General features: G+C 40.6%; 2 protein-coding genes across 8 annotated transcripts in view; both read right to left on the bottom strand.

Moving 5' to 3' along the window:
• Positions 1–5,945, bottom strand: part of LOC121539606 (SAM and SH3 domain-containing protein 1-like) — an 85,723-nt gene extending 79,778 nt beyond the window's left edge. Inside the window, exons 1-2 of one of the 3 annotated variants that reach the window (XM_045207575.1) lie at positions 5,701–5,945; positions 4,694–5,397 (exon numbers count right to left, since the gene is read on the bottom strand). In XM_045207575.1, the coding sequence (XP_045063510.1) occupies positions 4,694–5,221 (528 nt within the window). In that variant the 5' untranslated portion in view covers positions 5,222–5,397; positions 5,701–5,945. Of the gene's footprint in view, positions 1–4,693 lie in introns of all 3 variants that reach the window. The other 2 variants (XM_045207576.1, XM_045207580.1) reach the window with 2 other exon arrangements.
• Positions 5,946–9,454: 3,509 nt separating this feature from the next.
• The window catches only part of LOC121539607 (syntaxin-binding protein 5-like), a 55,877-nt gene continuing 50,029 nt past the window's right edge, over positions 9,455–15,302 (bottom strand). For all 5 annotated transcript variants that reach the window (XM_045207570.1, XM_045207571.1, XM_045207572.1 and 2 more), the window contains one exon: positions 9,455–13,023. In XM_045207570.1, coding sequence (XP_045063505.1) covers positions 12,982–13,023 — 42 coding nt within the window. In that variant the 3' untranslated portion in view covers positions 9,455–12,981. The remainder of the gene's footprint in view (positions 13,024–15,302) is intronic.

The following is a 15,302-nucleotide window of genomic DNA, read 5'->3' as shown; positions in this document are numbered from 1 at the left end:
TAAACTACCTTGTAGCCCTGCACATTGACTCGGTACTGGTACTCCTTGTACATAGCCTCGTTATTGTTATTTATTGTGTTACTTTTCTATTTGCTACATTTTATAAAACTTTAACTCTGCATTGTTGGGAAAGGGCTTGTAAGCATTTGACAGTCAAGTTTACACCCGTTGTATTCGGCGCATGTGACAAAAGTATATTGAAATAATTTTAGAAATATTTTCTTTTGCATTCTAGTAAATTACTTTTTTTTTTTTCCACACTTGTGTGCCATGCCGGTAATAACGTATATCCTGGGATGGCACAGGCACCGTATGAAGTTACGGAAATCTGGATACCGCCCAACCCTCACATATAGCACAGTGTAGCCAAGTAGCCAATAATTGTTTTAAGAAACGCATGCAAAACAAAAACAGTCCATTTAATCCTGTACTTTTTGTAACAAAGACAGAGACATCTGTCTGTTTCTATAGAGCTTTGTGTGTTTGTGAGGTCCTATTCAGCTTGGCTTTATCTTGGGCCAGATTGTCCAAAAGAGCCTGCTGGTTCTGCGAGCCTCGAAGGGCAAACCAGGCCAACCCTTCCGGAGGAGCGCTTTAGAAGTTATAGAACTCATTCTAATTCTATGGTAGTAGAACTGTTGTTAGTCATTCTGTTCAAAGAATGTGCCAGACTGCCAGTCCAGTGCAGCAGAGGGGTTCTGGGGTAATGTGCCCCATTGTTGTGACAGAGAGAAAGGGGGAATATGGCCCACCAGGAGTCTGGTGGGACAAACAACTTCCTATACGCTGCCTTATATTAGAATGACAAAAGGAAAATATTTCAATGTGAATTCAGAGAAATCTCATTATGTACTTTGTTGGGTCCTTGCAAAACACCAGCCGTAACCGAGAGAATAAAATCTGTTAAAAACAGACTTTACCAGGCCACATTATATAGTTCTGCTAAAACCTTAACTGTGCAGGCTACATTTCATGACTCATGAGTTTTTATTACTATAAATCTTGTCTTTGTCAATATAGTAAGAGAGAAATACCTAGCTAAATATTCCAGCATAGATTAACTTCACTGTGAGAAAGTCGAGCCCGCAATCGTATTATATTTGGAAATAGATTACAGCTATACTTTAAATAGCCTCTAATGCTTGTCATTTTCTGTAAAACATAATGTCCATTCCAGGCAGGTCGTTTACAAGGGCCTAATTGTATTCATTGTTTTTTTTCTCCAAAAGCCACTAATAGGGTGGCTGCCTGGTCATGCAAACTGACCAATGCTGCACGACAGTACGGTTGCCTCCCAAATGGCTCCCTATATAGTGCACTACTTTTGACCAGAGGCGCTGGTCAAAATGTGTGCACTATAAAAGGGAATAGGGTGCCATTTGGAACGCAGTCAGGCACAAAACAACAAGGCTCATTTAGTTAGGATTGATCGTGCTGTGCTGCTATGGAACACACATCGAAACAAGGCAAAGGTATTAGGCAATTACAGCATACAGACCCATTTTTCATTGATCAAATTAGGACAGTGTCCAAACCAGCAGCATTTACTTTATAATGCTGCCAAATCGGCTTGTAATAAGATCCATTCTCACTGTGTAATAACAATTCTATTAACATGCATAACTGTAATAACACTAATCCCATTTATTATTACTCTGGTAAAACAGTTATGATTGATCCCTTTATCCCCAACACAGCCCCTTCCATAGAATGATTCTAGTTATACAATTATAATGATTCTAATTCTATGGCTCCTTCTCCAGTTGTAGAATGTATTCATCATTCTAATATATAGGCCTGTAGCCTATATCTGAATCATCCAACTTAATGGAATTAAACTGCTGACCTGAAAGGACTCTATTCCAAAAAGCTATCAACAGAACATGGATCAATCTCCGGTTGTGGTTGTCCTTTTTAAATGCCAGTTAGACTTAGTCGTCCGACATCAGACATATGAAAGAGCAAACAATGTCAGAGTTAAATGTTATATCAACAATGTAAATACTGTAGCTCAAAACAAACATACTGTACAGCACACCACTGTTCAATCTCCTAATAACAGAGACCATCCATAATCAGTTAGGGTAGCATAATCAAATTCCCTTGTGAAGCACAGATGCTGTGATTATGGCAGACATGGCAAACATCTTTTGCCATAACCTCTGGTTCCTATCATCTTTGCCTCTTCCATTTCTCTACCATTTTCCTGTTTGCTCCCTTTTTTAATATATTGTTATAAAACCCTCTGTGGAATTGATCAACTCAGCCAATGACTAGCCTGACTAAACTGTTTGTGCTGCTTTGAAACGACCAAAAATAACTACACTGAACCAAAATATAAACGCAACATGCAACAATTTCAACGATTTTACTGAATTACATTTCAGTAAATTCAGTAGGCCCTAATCGATGGATTTCACATGACTGGGCAGGCACGCTGCCATGGGTGGGCCTTGGAGGGCATAGGCCTACCCACTGGGGAGCCAGGCCCAGCCAATCAGAATGCGTTTTTCCCCACAAAAGGGATGTACTGCCATACTGCCAAATTCTCTAAAACGACGTTGAGGCGGCTTATGGTAGAGAAATTAACATTCAAATATCTGGCAACAGCTCTGGTGGACATTCCTGCAGTCAGAAAGCCAATTGCATGCTCCCTCAACTTCAGAGTGGCCTTTTATTGTCCCCAGCACAAAGTGCGCCTGTGTAATGATCATGCTGTTTAATCAGCTTCTTTGATACACCACACCTGTCAGGTGGATGGATTATCTTGGCAAAGGAGAAATGATCACGAACAGGGATGTAACAAATTCGTGCACAAAAGTTGAGAGAAAAACTTTTCTGGGATCTTTCATTTTAGCTCATGAAACATGGGACCAACACTTTACATGTTGTGTTTATATTTTTGTTCAGTATATTTTCAGTCAGATAAACCTGAATCTGTTTGCCTGTGCTTCCATGCAAAAAGGTCAGTAGTGAGTCACAAAGTGCCTCTCTGCACTTGGCAGTTTGTAGCCCCTGAATCTTTCATGAACATTATGTACATGTAACAGAGAATGTGAGCACAAAGGTACAACGTTGTCTTAAAATGTGAGCAGAGCAGCCATGAGAGCTCTGCACAGTACAGTAGGTCTGCTCTGCATGCATCACATCTCCTTAACTCCTGCTATGGATAATAACCAAGCCACTTATTAGTGGCACTGTAGTTTGGTAAATACTGTTGATCCAAGTCGGATTTGGAAGGAGTTTAATTTTACTTGTGTGTGGTGGCGTTATAACGTGTTACAGAATGCAGATTGCAATTTGAAAACTCTGAGCCACACGGTAAATACAATGATGTTTTTTCAATCAAATGTAATCTTTTCAGAGAGGAGCTAAAGACGGTAAAAAGGAAATCCACATAAAGTAGCTGATGCGCTGTGTTCTCTCGACATTCTATAGAATGCTGCCTGATACTGTAGCCTAAGCATGTCTCCTTAATCTGTTGTGACACAGCTCAGCTCCAATAAGACTTTCTGGAGAGGCAGAGCCATTTTGGACAACCATGCCTGGCTCACCGATCCAGGAAATCACACTCATTATTATATTTGTTCAGTGTTACTTTAGTGCCTTATTGCAAACAGGATGCATGTTTTGGAATATTTTCTATTCTGTACAGGCTTCCTTCTTTTCACTCTGTCAATTAGGTTAGTATTGTGGAGTAACTACAATGTTGATCCATCTTCAGTTTTCTATCACAGCCATTAAACTCAAAGGGATATTCAATGTCTGCTTTCTTATTTTGACCCATCTACCAATATGTGCCTTTCTTTGCGAGGCATTGGAAAACCTCCCTGGTCTTTGTGGTTGAAATTCACTGCTCGATGGAGGGACCTTATAGATAATTGTATGTGGTACATTGATGAGATAGTCATTCAAAAATCATGTTAAACGCTATTATTGCACACAGAGTGAGTCCATGCAACTTATGTGACTACTTAAGCACATTTTTACTCCTGAACTTATTTAGGTCTGCCATAACAAAGGGTTTGAATACTTATTGACTTAAGACATTTCAACTTTACATTTGTATAAATTTCAAAAAACATAATTCCACTTTGACATTCTGGGTTATTGTGTGTAGGCCAGTGACAAAAAATCTACTATTATTCCATTTTAAATTCAGGCTGTAACACAACAAAATGTGGAAAAAGTCAACCGGTGTGAATACATTTCTGAAGGCACTGTATTTCTCTATGGAGGCAGACTCCTCAACAATGGAAGCCATCAGTTCCACCCACAGTAAAATACTGTTATGTAACATTGACAGCTGTCTGAGTCTGAAGGATATTAGTTTATTACCCCAGCCAGGGCAATAACGTTTTACCGTAGGACTTAAATGAAATGCACTCAGATAACGGAAGATTGCTTTAGCAGGTCTGGGTCAGACCTATAGGACCAAAATAATTTCTGAGTAAATATATATTCTAAATGTATGCATATTGATGTCCTCTGACTGCCTGTCAGACCTCAAACAAGTGAGAGTCATCTCCTGACTGAAATAATTAGTATAATTGACAGTAGACAGCACTATCAAAGCAATTGGCCATACTATTCATCACAGCAAGCCCAGATGGAAGAGTGTGTAATTGTATGTGACAGTCTATGAACAAATCCTTATAATAATCAACATCATGAATGACAAATAGGAGCCTACCTTATAGGTGTATGGCGGCTCATTGAGGTTGATTGAATCTTTCACAAGTTTATCCCTGATCAAGATCTTCAGTTTCAGTTTGGGGTAGGTCACCAACTCTTTACAATCATCAGTTACATTTAGATTGTTGTTTGTAGGACATGATGACCGTTGGTGACCCCCAGTTCCAACTTCCTCCTGATTGGATTCTGTCCATGACCTTGACCACTGGAAATCCTTCTCGCAATCTGTGATGAGCGTGGTGCTGGTGCCCAACAAGGGGCTAAGGGGAGAGGGGTTCAGTGGCTCGAGGATGAAGTAAAGAGCGGGAGCTTTTTTCTTGTCCTCCTCTCTCAACTTCTTCACCGCGTTGAGTACCTTTTGTCGGTGGTGCTGCACGTGTACCCCTATGGCGTCAAGATCGGGGTCCCCAATTTGTTTACAAACTTCCAGATCGTCGTATCCATTGTCCACAAACCCCTCCAAGTATTGAGGCAGCTGAAGAGTCTGTAGCCACTCGTAGACTAGGCTGGGGCCGGTGCGCATCATGTTGATATACGATACGATGAGCAATGTATGCCATGCATAAGCTGTTAGAAATTGTTGTCTCCAAAACGTCAACTTCAGTGGCGCGCGTGTTATCCTTAAGACATTACATCCGCCGTGGCCTCTATGTCATCGCCATCAGTTGTCCAAAGTTCCAGGCTCGTGCAAAGATGATTCCACTGATGGAAAATCCAAAGAATCAAATCAACTAGTGTTACAATAAAGGATCATGATCAAGACTTGTGTATTCACGATTCAGAATATCAACATGTTAGCCTAAATCTTTCATAGGCCTGCATGTTGTGGAGACTTCAGGTTCCAAAAATCCAACCAACCAGGTGCATGTGGTTATCAATTAATCCAAGCAGGCGAGAGAACTTGAAGGCGTGGCATGATATCCAAGCAAAACACAGCAATGGGTTTAAAAACACAAATCAAGGAATTGTGCACGGGCTCAATTTCAGTCGGTTTCTAATTCTCACCTTTTTGTTCGTTTCGTTGCAGCAGTTTCCAAAGGCAGACGCGATATAGTTACAAACTTCAGGAGGATCCGAGATGGTAACCTAAATGTGAGATAAAGCTTTTAATTTATCACTGCTTCTTATCAACAGATACCGATACATTTGTTGTAGCACATGGGGAATCCTCTCTCTCCCGATTGAACTTTCTCTCCGGTCTAGAATGCTTTCGACTCCAAAATCCCATTGAATCCAAACGTATTCGCTTTGCGCCTGCCTGTGTTCTTTTATGACCAGTGAGAATTATCTGGACCAGTGAGAAGTATCTGTACTCTAGCGGCCCCTGTCCGACACACACCGTAGTTGACTGATTGAAAATATAAATCATAGCCTACAGTAATGTATGCAAATTGGAATCAATTACACAAAATGAAGGCAATAATTGTCGACTGAAGTAAATCAAAAGGCTACAAATAATATATATTATAAACTACCGTTCAAAAGCAGGCCGTCATTGTAAATAAGAATGTGTTCTTATCCGACTTGCCTAGTTAAATAAAGGTCAAATTAAATAAAATAAAATTAAAGTTTGGGGTCACTTAGAAATGTCCTTGTTTTTGAAAGAAAAGCAATTTTTTTGTCCATTAAAATAACATCAAATTGATCAGAAATACAGTGTTGACATTAACGTTGTAAATGGCTATTGTTGCTGGAAACGGCTGATTTTTTTAATGGAATATCTACATAGGTGTACAGAGGCCCATTATCAGCAACCATCAGTCCTGTGTTCCAATGGCACATTGTGTTTGCTAATCCAAGTTTATTATTTTAAAAGGCTAATTGATAATTAGAAAACCCTTTTGCAATTATGTTAGCACAGCTAAAAACTGTTGTGCTGGTTAAAGAAGCAATACAACTGGCCTTCTTGAGACTAGTTGAGTATCTGGAGCATCAGCAAATGTGGGTTCGATTACAGGCTCAAAATGTCCAGAAACAAATAACTTTCTTCTGAAACTCGTCAGTCTATTCTTGTTCTGAGAAATGAAGGCTATTCCATGCGAGAAATTGCCAAGAAACTGAAGATCTCGTACAACGCTGTGTACTACTCCCTTCACAGAACAGCGCAAACGGGCTCTAACCAGAATAGAAATAGGAGTGGGAGGCCCCGGTGCACAACTGAGCAAGAGGACAAATACATTAGTGTCTAGTTTGAGAAACAGACACCTCACAGGTCCTCAACTGGCAGCTTCATTAAATAGTACCCGCAAAACACCAGTCTCAACGTCAACAGTGAAGAGGCGACTCCGGGATGCTGACCTTCTAGGCAGAGTTGCAAAGAAAAAAACATCTCAGACTGCCATTAAAAATAAAATATTATGATGGGCAAAAGAACACAGACACTGGACAGAGGAAGATTGGAAAACAGTGTTATGGACAGACAAATCGAAGTTTGAGGTGTTCGGATCACAAAGAAGAACATTTGTGAGACGCAGACCAAATGAAAAGATGCTGGAGGAGTGCTTGATGCCATCTGTCAAGCATGGTGGAGGCAATGTGATGGTCTGGGGGTGCTTTGGTGGTGGTAAAGTGGGAAATTTGGACAGGGTAAAAGGGATCTTGAAGAAGGAAGGCTATCACTCCATTTTGCAACGCCATGCCATACCCTGTGGACGGCGCTTGATTGGAGCCAATTTCCTCATACAACAGGACAATGACCCAAATCACAGCTCCAAACAATGCAATAACTATTTAGGGAAGAAGCAGTCAGCTGGTATTCTGTCTATAATGGAGTGGCCAGCACAGTCACCAGATCTCAACCCTATTGAGCTGTTGTGGGAGCAGCTTGACCGTATGGTACGTAAGAAGTGCCCATCAAGCCAATCCAACTTGTGGGAGGTGCTTCAGGAAGCATGAGTTGAAATCTCTTCAGATTACCTCAACAAATTGACAACTAGAATGCCAAAAGTCTGCAAGGCTGTAATTGCTGCAAATGGAGGATTCTTTGACGAAAGCGAAGTTTGAAGGATACAATCATTATTTCTAACCTTGTCAATGACTACATGTCCTATGCATTTTGCTATATTTCCTATTCAAACTCATTTCATGTATGTTTTCCTGGACATTTCTAAGTGACCCCAAACTTTTGAACGGTAGTGGATATATAATGATTTGTACCCAGTAGCTCTAAGGGGGGTTGGACCACCCCTGATTTATGATTACTGTCAAGAGATGTTTTATCTTCCCTTAAAACACATTACTTTTAATGAGCATATGGGTGCAGGCATTCGCTCCAGCCCTGCTCTGATGACACACCTGATTCAAACCATCAACTTATAAATACTTTGTTTTGATTTACTTCACCCAACAATTATTGCCTTCATGCTATTTAATATTTGATTCCAACTTGCATAAATATTTGGCATTTATTTTCAATCAGTCAGCCACAAAGACAACGTGAGACAAATGGGTTCGTATGATTTGTTTTCCATTTATTTTTCCATTGCACAATAATACATGGCCAAAAGTATGTGGACACATGCTCCAACATCTCTTTCCAAAATCATGGGCATTAATATAGAGTTGGTCCCCCCCCTTGCTGCTATAACAGCCTCTACTCTTCTGGGAAGGCTTTCCACTACATGTTGGAACATTGCTGAGGGGACTTGCTTCCATTCAGTCACGAGCATTAGTGAGGTCGGGCACTGATGTTGGGCGATTAGGCCTGGCTCGCAGTCGGCGTTCCAATTCATCCCAAAGGTTTTCGATGGGGTTGAGGTCAGGGCTCTGTGCAGGCCAGTCAAGTTCTTCCACACCGATCTCTACAAACCATTTCTGTATGGACCTCGCATTGTGCATGGGGGTGTTGTCATGCTGAAACAGGAAAGGGCCTTCCCCAAACTGTTGCTACAAAGTTGGAAGCACAGAATCGTCTAGAATGTCATTGTATGGTGTAGCGTTAAGATTTCCCTTCACTGCAACTAAGGTGCCTAGCTCAAACCATGAAAAACAGCATTATTCCACCACCAAACTTTACAGTTGGCACTATGCATTGGGGCAGGTAGCGTTCTCCAGGCATCCACCAAACCCAGATTCATCCGTCGGACTGCCAGATGGTGAAGCGTGATTCATCACTCCAGAGAACGCGTTTCACTGCTCCAGAGTCCAATGGCGGTGAGCTTTACACCACTCCAGCTGACGCTTGGGATTGCGCATGGTGATCTTAAGCTTGTGTGCAGCTGCTCGGCCATGGAAACCCATTTCATGAAGCTCCTGACGAACAGTTCTTGTGCCGACGTTGCTTCCAGAGGCATTTTGGAACTCGGTAGTGAGTGTTGCAACTGAGGACAGAATATTTTTACGCGCTTCAGCACTCGGCAGTCCCGTTCTGTGAGCTTGTGTGGCCTACCACTTCGCAGCTGAGCCGTTGTTGCTTGTAGACGTTTCCACTTCACAATAACAGCACTTGCAGTTGACCGGAGCATCTCTAGCAGGGCAGAAATGTGACAAACTGACTTGTTGGAAAGGTGGCATCCTATGACAGTGCCACGTTGAAAGTCACGGAGCTCTTCAGTACGGGCCATTCTACTGTCAATGTTTGTCTATGGAGATTGCATGGCTATGTGCTCGATTTTATACACCTTTCAGCAATGGGTGTGCCTGAAATAGCCAAATCCACTCATTTGAAGGGGTGTACATACTTTTGGCCATGTAGTGTATCTATATATCTACATACTTCTTAAATCGTTTGTGGCAGAAGATTAATTCAGACTGACATCCATTCATGTGAAATTGCAGCTTTATAAAACTGTACAATAAATTGCCTACATGAGAAAATACTGCAACTACATATATTTTATCCCAGATGACTGATGATGAGTATAGCGGTTGGTTGGTTGAGAAACCTTTTGGCCTCTCCTGGTTGCAGTTTGTGTACAGTATAGTTTCAGTTGCAATAGATCTGTTAGGTAAGCAAAAGGAGTATGGGGAACACAGGAAAACAAAATCATGGCTCTCATCAAATAAATATGGTTATTGCTATCTGGGATCATTGGGACGTCCCTACCCTAAACCCTAACTAACCATTTTAAAATGTCAACTTCAATGGGGTAGGGACGTCCCAAGGATCACGGATAGCAAGGAGCAAATAAATAGTATTTCACACTCCAGAGGAAAAACAAACATTTACCACAATCAGCTCAACTGATGAAAGTGTCTGATTACGAGAAAATTTGTGGTCAATCAAGATAGGTTGTAATAGACCTTATCGAATACATGGTTCTTTCAAGTCTGTAAACATTAAAGATCATGCATCCTCCTGTGCAAGAACATTAAGGACATCAAATATGTTGCGACCTGACTGAATTGCTTCTAGTGGCTTTAAATATACTGGGAGCCCATCCAGAGAAATCACCCTCAACAGACAATCTTCCAAAAACGGGATATAGCGGATTCTGAGATGCACACATTTAATATCACCAGAAATGTTTATTTACATGTTTGAATATTGGGCAAAATGTACAACCATTGTTTTGGAGAAAAATGTGTCATCTTAAAATGCACCATTCTATTCTTCTTAAATTATATTAAAAGTATTAATATGGAATATTGAAATTAAAATATATTTTTTCAAAGATATAAATCTATTAGAACATCATTAACTGGCATCAAAAACTAATCCGAAAGTGAAGCCAGTCAGTATATTACTGGGAAATGACACATAATGTTTTGGTCCCTCAGAGAAAAACAAGAAAAAGGACAAATATAAACAACAAACAAACTGACAAAAGTGGTTCAAGGTATGAAACAGTGCAAAACCACACAACAGCTCTTTACAATATATGTAGCTCAGTAGTACGAGTAATAACACATCCGGTCAACTGAAAATCTACTTTTCCTGGGTCTTCTGCACACAGGTACATATGGCAAGTTACAAGGTTAGGGAGTGACAATCATGGAGAAGCTATTCCACCATTTTCCCAAACAGTATGGCCTATAGGGTTATTTCATCCAGACAGACTGTTGGAGTTTGGAAATCAAGACAACAGTATATAATTAAGCAACTCTTTGGTGTCAGAAAATAACATGGCTGCTGACCTGTCTGTCTCTGGTGTCCCAAATGGCACCATTTTCTCTATGTAGTGCACTACTTTTGAATAGGGTGCCATTTGGGACACATCCTGTCATTTTGCTCAAACCAACACTATCAGATTTGTCTCCAGTTGTCTTGTCGCACTACTTATTTATTTACAGCTTTTGGCAGAAACCTGGGGTGAAAACAATCTGTAGTCTCTTATTTGGAAAATCATTTGGAAAATAAAAAACTAAAAGAAATGCTTCTACCTCAACTCAAATGGCAGCATCTCCATGCACGTTGCAAAATAATTTCTAAATCGAATAGTCACGCTGAAAAACACCATTAAGGAAAAAAATATGCATCAAAACTTTGAAATATACTGTAAGTATAAATATGTGCCCATACACATCTGAATATATGTACGTTCACAAACACACAGATATACACACACATAGGTAGAGGTTAGCATATCCGTGTCATGACAAGCAAAGGCAGAAGAGAGTTGTCTGTAAGATAGTGGTTGATTCAGAGAATAATGACCAATGAATGTTTTACTGCACATTAAGTGGCACTTGGTCACTTCTTCTACTGACGCTACGAATACAAAGACAGCTAACCTATATCTGTATCCTTGTGATGGATCAGACATGCTTTCTTTCCTAAACATTAAAAACTATTTAAAATGAATAAACAATGAGAGAAAATTATATTCAAGTGGTATGAAACAAATTGTTAGATTAGGATCAGTATCTCAAAGGATTGTGAGAAGACTCAGAGAGTAACCCAACCTGTATACAGTAATGCAATATTACCACATTGTTTAGTATGTTGAGGAAGAGTTGAAGGCCTTTAGGTTTCCCCTAGGTACAGATCTAGGTTCAGCTAGAAGCCCCTCCCCCAATCCTAACCATTAGTGAGGAAAATGCTAAACTGACCCAAGATCAGCATCTAGGGGCAACTTCTCCAGAATCCGTTGTACATTACCCTCAACTATCTCTCAACCAATCAGAGCCCAGAACAGTAACCTCAACTCTGTCTCAGCCAATCAGAGCCCAGAACATTAACCTCAACTCCATGTCTCAGCCAATCAGAGCCCAGAACAAAAAAAACAACACTGGCACTGACTTCATTCTATGGCCATACCTCTATTAGTAAGATAGAACTATATACAGCATAAGCTGCAAAGTGTGTTCAACATACTAATCCTTCAAGTTTTGATCATATCAATGTAGATCTCATTTTGTCTAGTGGGTTCAGTAAGAGCCTGTAATGTTTGCACTGAGAACACACAACAGCTGATAACTTACTCCCCATGATAAATTACACTTTTTTTTTTTAAAGACCTTTCAGTTAACAAACATGAACTGTGCAGTATTTGACTTCTTGCTTCAAAACAAATCTGATAGGCAAACTAACCGTGATAACGTATAACCAGGCCTACTGTAAGTAGGAGAAGAGATAAGAACCTATCACACCATCAATATAACTTGTTAATAAACTCATGGTTAATTAAGTGCTTGGATGGACTCCTGAAAAACAAAAACTGTCTCAAATAAAGATGACAAACAAAGCCTCACATGAAAGAAAAACGTAAATCAGAAGAGAAAAAACAAAGACTTGAGACGAAACACAGAGGGGGTGAATCAATTGCTGATTCATCCTATCATAACCATCGCTATAGATATTGGGACTTCAGGAGCAGAGCTGGCTCCACTGACTGTGGTTTCCATGGAGCTTCCTCCACACACAGGAGACTCCCCTTGGAGGTCCATTGTGATTGGTTGACACTGAAGAGCAGACAACGCCTCACCTGGACACTGCACAGGTAATCACATGTAACCTAACAGTACTCATTTTGTGTAGAATTGTCTTACCTCTTGGACAACAAAACAGCTGAACAGATGAGAACATGACCGATAAAACATAGGAGCAGCCCCGATACATTGAGTCTCCTCTCATCTTGTGTGTTAAGGAAATTAACAATCTCTTTCAGATGACCTAGAAAGAAACATCCAGAATAACTTTCCTGTCTGTCTGTTTATCTGTCTGTTAGTCTACTCCTCCTCATTGATAACCAGGTGACTGAGGTAATGCAGAGTGTTTTATTGTGCTGCTAGGAAGAAAGCATCAGTCTGTTCGAAGAAGAGGAGGAGGAGAAGGAGCTGCATCTCCTGTAGATGATGAAGTGGTGCAAGAAGACAACTGAGTCCCACTGTCTCCTCTCGCTGCCATCAGAGCTGGTACCACTTCTTATCTTTGTACTTCAGCATCATCTGAGAGAGAAAAATAAGGAAGAGAAGAGGATGAGAGAGTACGGTACTCATAAAATGAAGGTAATATATTTATATATATACACACACAGTGAGGGAAAAAAGTATTTGATCCCCTGCTGATTTTGTACATTTGCCCACTGACAAAGACATGATCAGTCTATAATTTTAAATGGTATAATTATTTGAACAGTGAGAGAGAATAACAACAAAAAAATCCAGAAAAACGCATGTCAAAAATGTTATAAATTGATTTGCATTTCAATGAGGGAAATAAGTATTTGACCCCCTCTCAATCAGAAAGATTTCTGGCTCCCAGGTGTCTTTTATACAGGTAACGAGCTGAGATTAGGAGCACACTCTTAAAGGGAAAGCTCCTAATCTCAGTTTGTTACCTGTATAAAAGACACCTGTCCACAGAAGCAATCAATCAATCAGATTCCAAACTTTCCACAATGGCCAAGACCAAAGAGCTCTCCCAGGATGTCAGGGACAAGATTGTAGACCTACACAAGGCTGGAATGGGCTACAAGACCATCGCCAAGCAGCTTGGTGAGAAGGTGACAACAGTTGGTGCGATTATTCGCAAATGGAAGAAACACAAAAGAACTGTCAATCTCCCTCGGCCTGGGGCTCCATGCAAGATCTCACCTCTTGGAGTTGCAATGATCATGAGAACGGTGAGGAATCAGCCCAGAACTACACGGGAGGATCTTGTCAATGATCTCAAGGCAGCTGGGACCATAGTCACCAAGAAAACAATTGGTAACACACTACGCCGTGAAGGACTGAAATCCTGCAGCGCCCGCAAGGTCCTCCTGCTCAAGAAAGCACATATACAGGCCCGTCTGAAGTTTGCCAATGAACATCTGAATGATTCAGAGGAGAACTGGGTGAAAGTGCTGTGGTCAGATGAGACCAAAATCAAGCTCTTTGGAATCAACTCAACTCGCCGTGTTTGGAGGAGGAGGAATGCTGCCTATGACCCCAAGAACAACATCTCCACCGTCAAACATGGAGGTGGAAAGGGTTTTGCCCTAAGTACTAAGTCATGTTTTGCAGAGGGGTCAAATACTTATTTCCCTCATTAAAATGCAAATCAATTTATAACATTTTTGACATGCGTTTTTCTGGATTTTTGTTGTTATTCTGTCTCTCACTGTTCAAATAAACCTACCATTTAAAATTATAGACTGATCATGTCTTTGTCAGTGGGCAAACGTACAAAATCAGCAGGGGATCAAATACTTATTTCCCCTCACTGTATATATATTTACATACACCTTAGCCAAAAACATTTAAAGTCAATTTTTCACAATTCCTGGAATTTAATCCCAGTAAAAATTCCCTGTCTTAGGTCAGTTAGGATCACCACTTTATTTTAAGAATGTGAAATGTCAGAATAATAGTAGAGTGATTTATTTCAGCTCTTATTTATTTCATCACATTCCCAGTTGGTCAGAAGTTTACATACACTCAATTAGTATTTGGTAACATTGCCTTTAAATTGTTTAACTTGGGTCAAACATTTTGGGTAGCCTTCCACAAGCTTCCCACAATAAATTGGGTGAGTTCTGGCCCATTCCTCCTGAAAGAGCTGGTGTAACTGAGTCAGGTTTGTAGGCCTCCTTGCTCGCACACGCTTTATCAGTTCTGCCCACAAATGTTCTATAGAATTGAGGTCAGGGCTTTGTGATGGCCACTCCAATACCTTGACTTTGTTGTCCTTAAGCCATTTTGCCACAACTTTGGAAGTATGCTTGGGGTCATTGTCCATTTGGAAGACCCATTTGCGACCAAGCTTTAACTTCCTGACTGATGTCTTGAGATGTTGCTTCAATATATCCACATAATTTTCCTTCCTCATGATGCCATCTATTTTGTGAAGTGCACCAGTCCCTCCTGCAGCAAAGCACCCCCACAGCATGATGCTGCCACCCCCGTGCTTCACGGTTGGGATGGAGTACTTCGTCTTGCAATCGACCCCCTTTTTCCTCCAAACATAATGATGGTCATTATGGCCAAACAGTTATTTTTGTTTCATCAGACCAGTGGATATTTCTCCAAAAAGTACAATCTTTGTCCCCATGTGCAGTTGCAAACCGTAGTCTGCCTTTTTTTATGGCGGTTTTGGAGCAGTGACTTCTTCCTTGCTGAGCGGCTTTTCAGGTTATGTCGATATAGGACTCGTTTTACTGTGGATATAGATACTTTTGTACCTGTTTCCTCCAGCATCTTCACAAGGTCCTTTGCTGTTGTTCTGGGATTGATTTGCACTTTTC

Source organism: Coregonus clupeaformis, chromosome 25 (assembly GCF_020615455.1).
Source record: "Coregonus clupeaformis isolate EN_2021a chromosome 25, ASM2061545v1, whole genome shotgun sequence".
Taxonomy (NCBI): Eukaryota; Metazoa; Chordata; class Actinopteri; order Salmoniformes; family Salmonidae; genus Coregonus; species Coregonus clupeaformis.
Note: the sequence above shows the minus strand (reverse complement) of the source record. Positions and strands in the feature narration are given on the sequence as shown.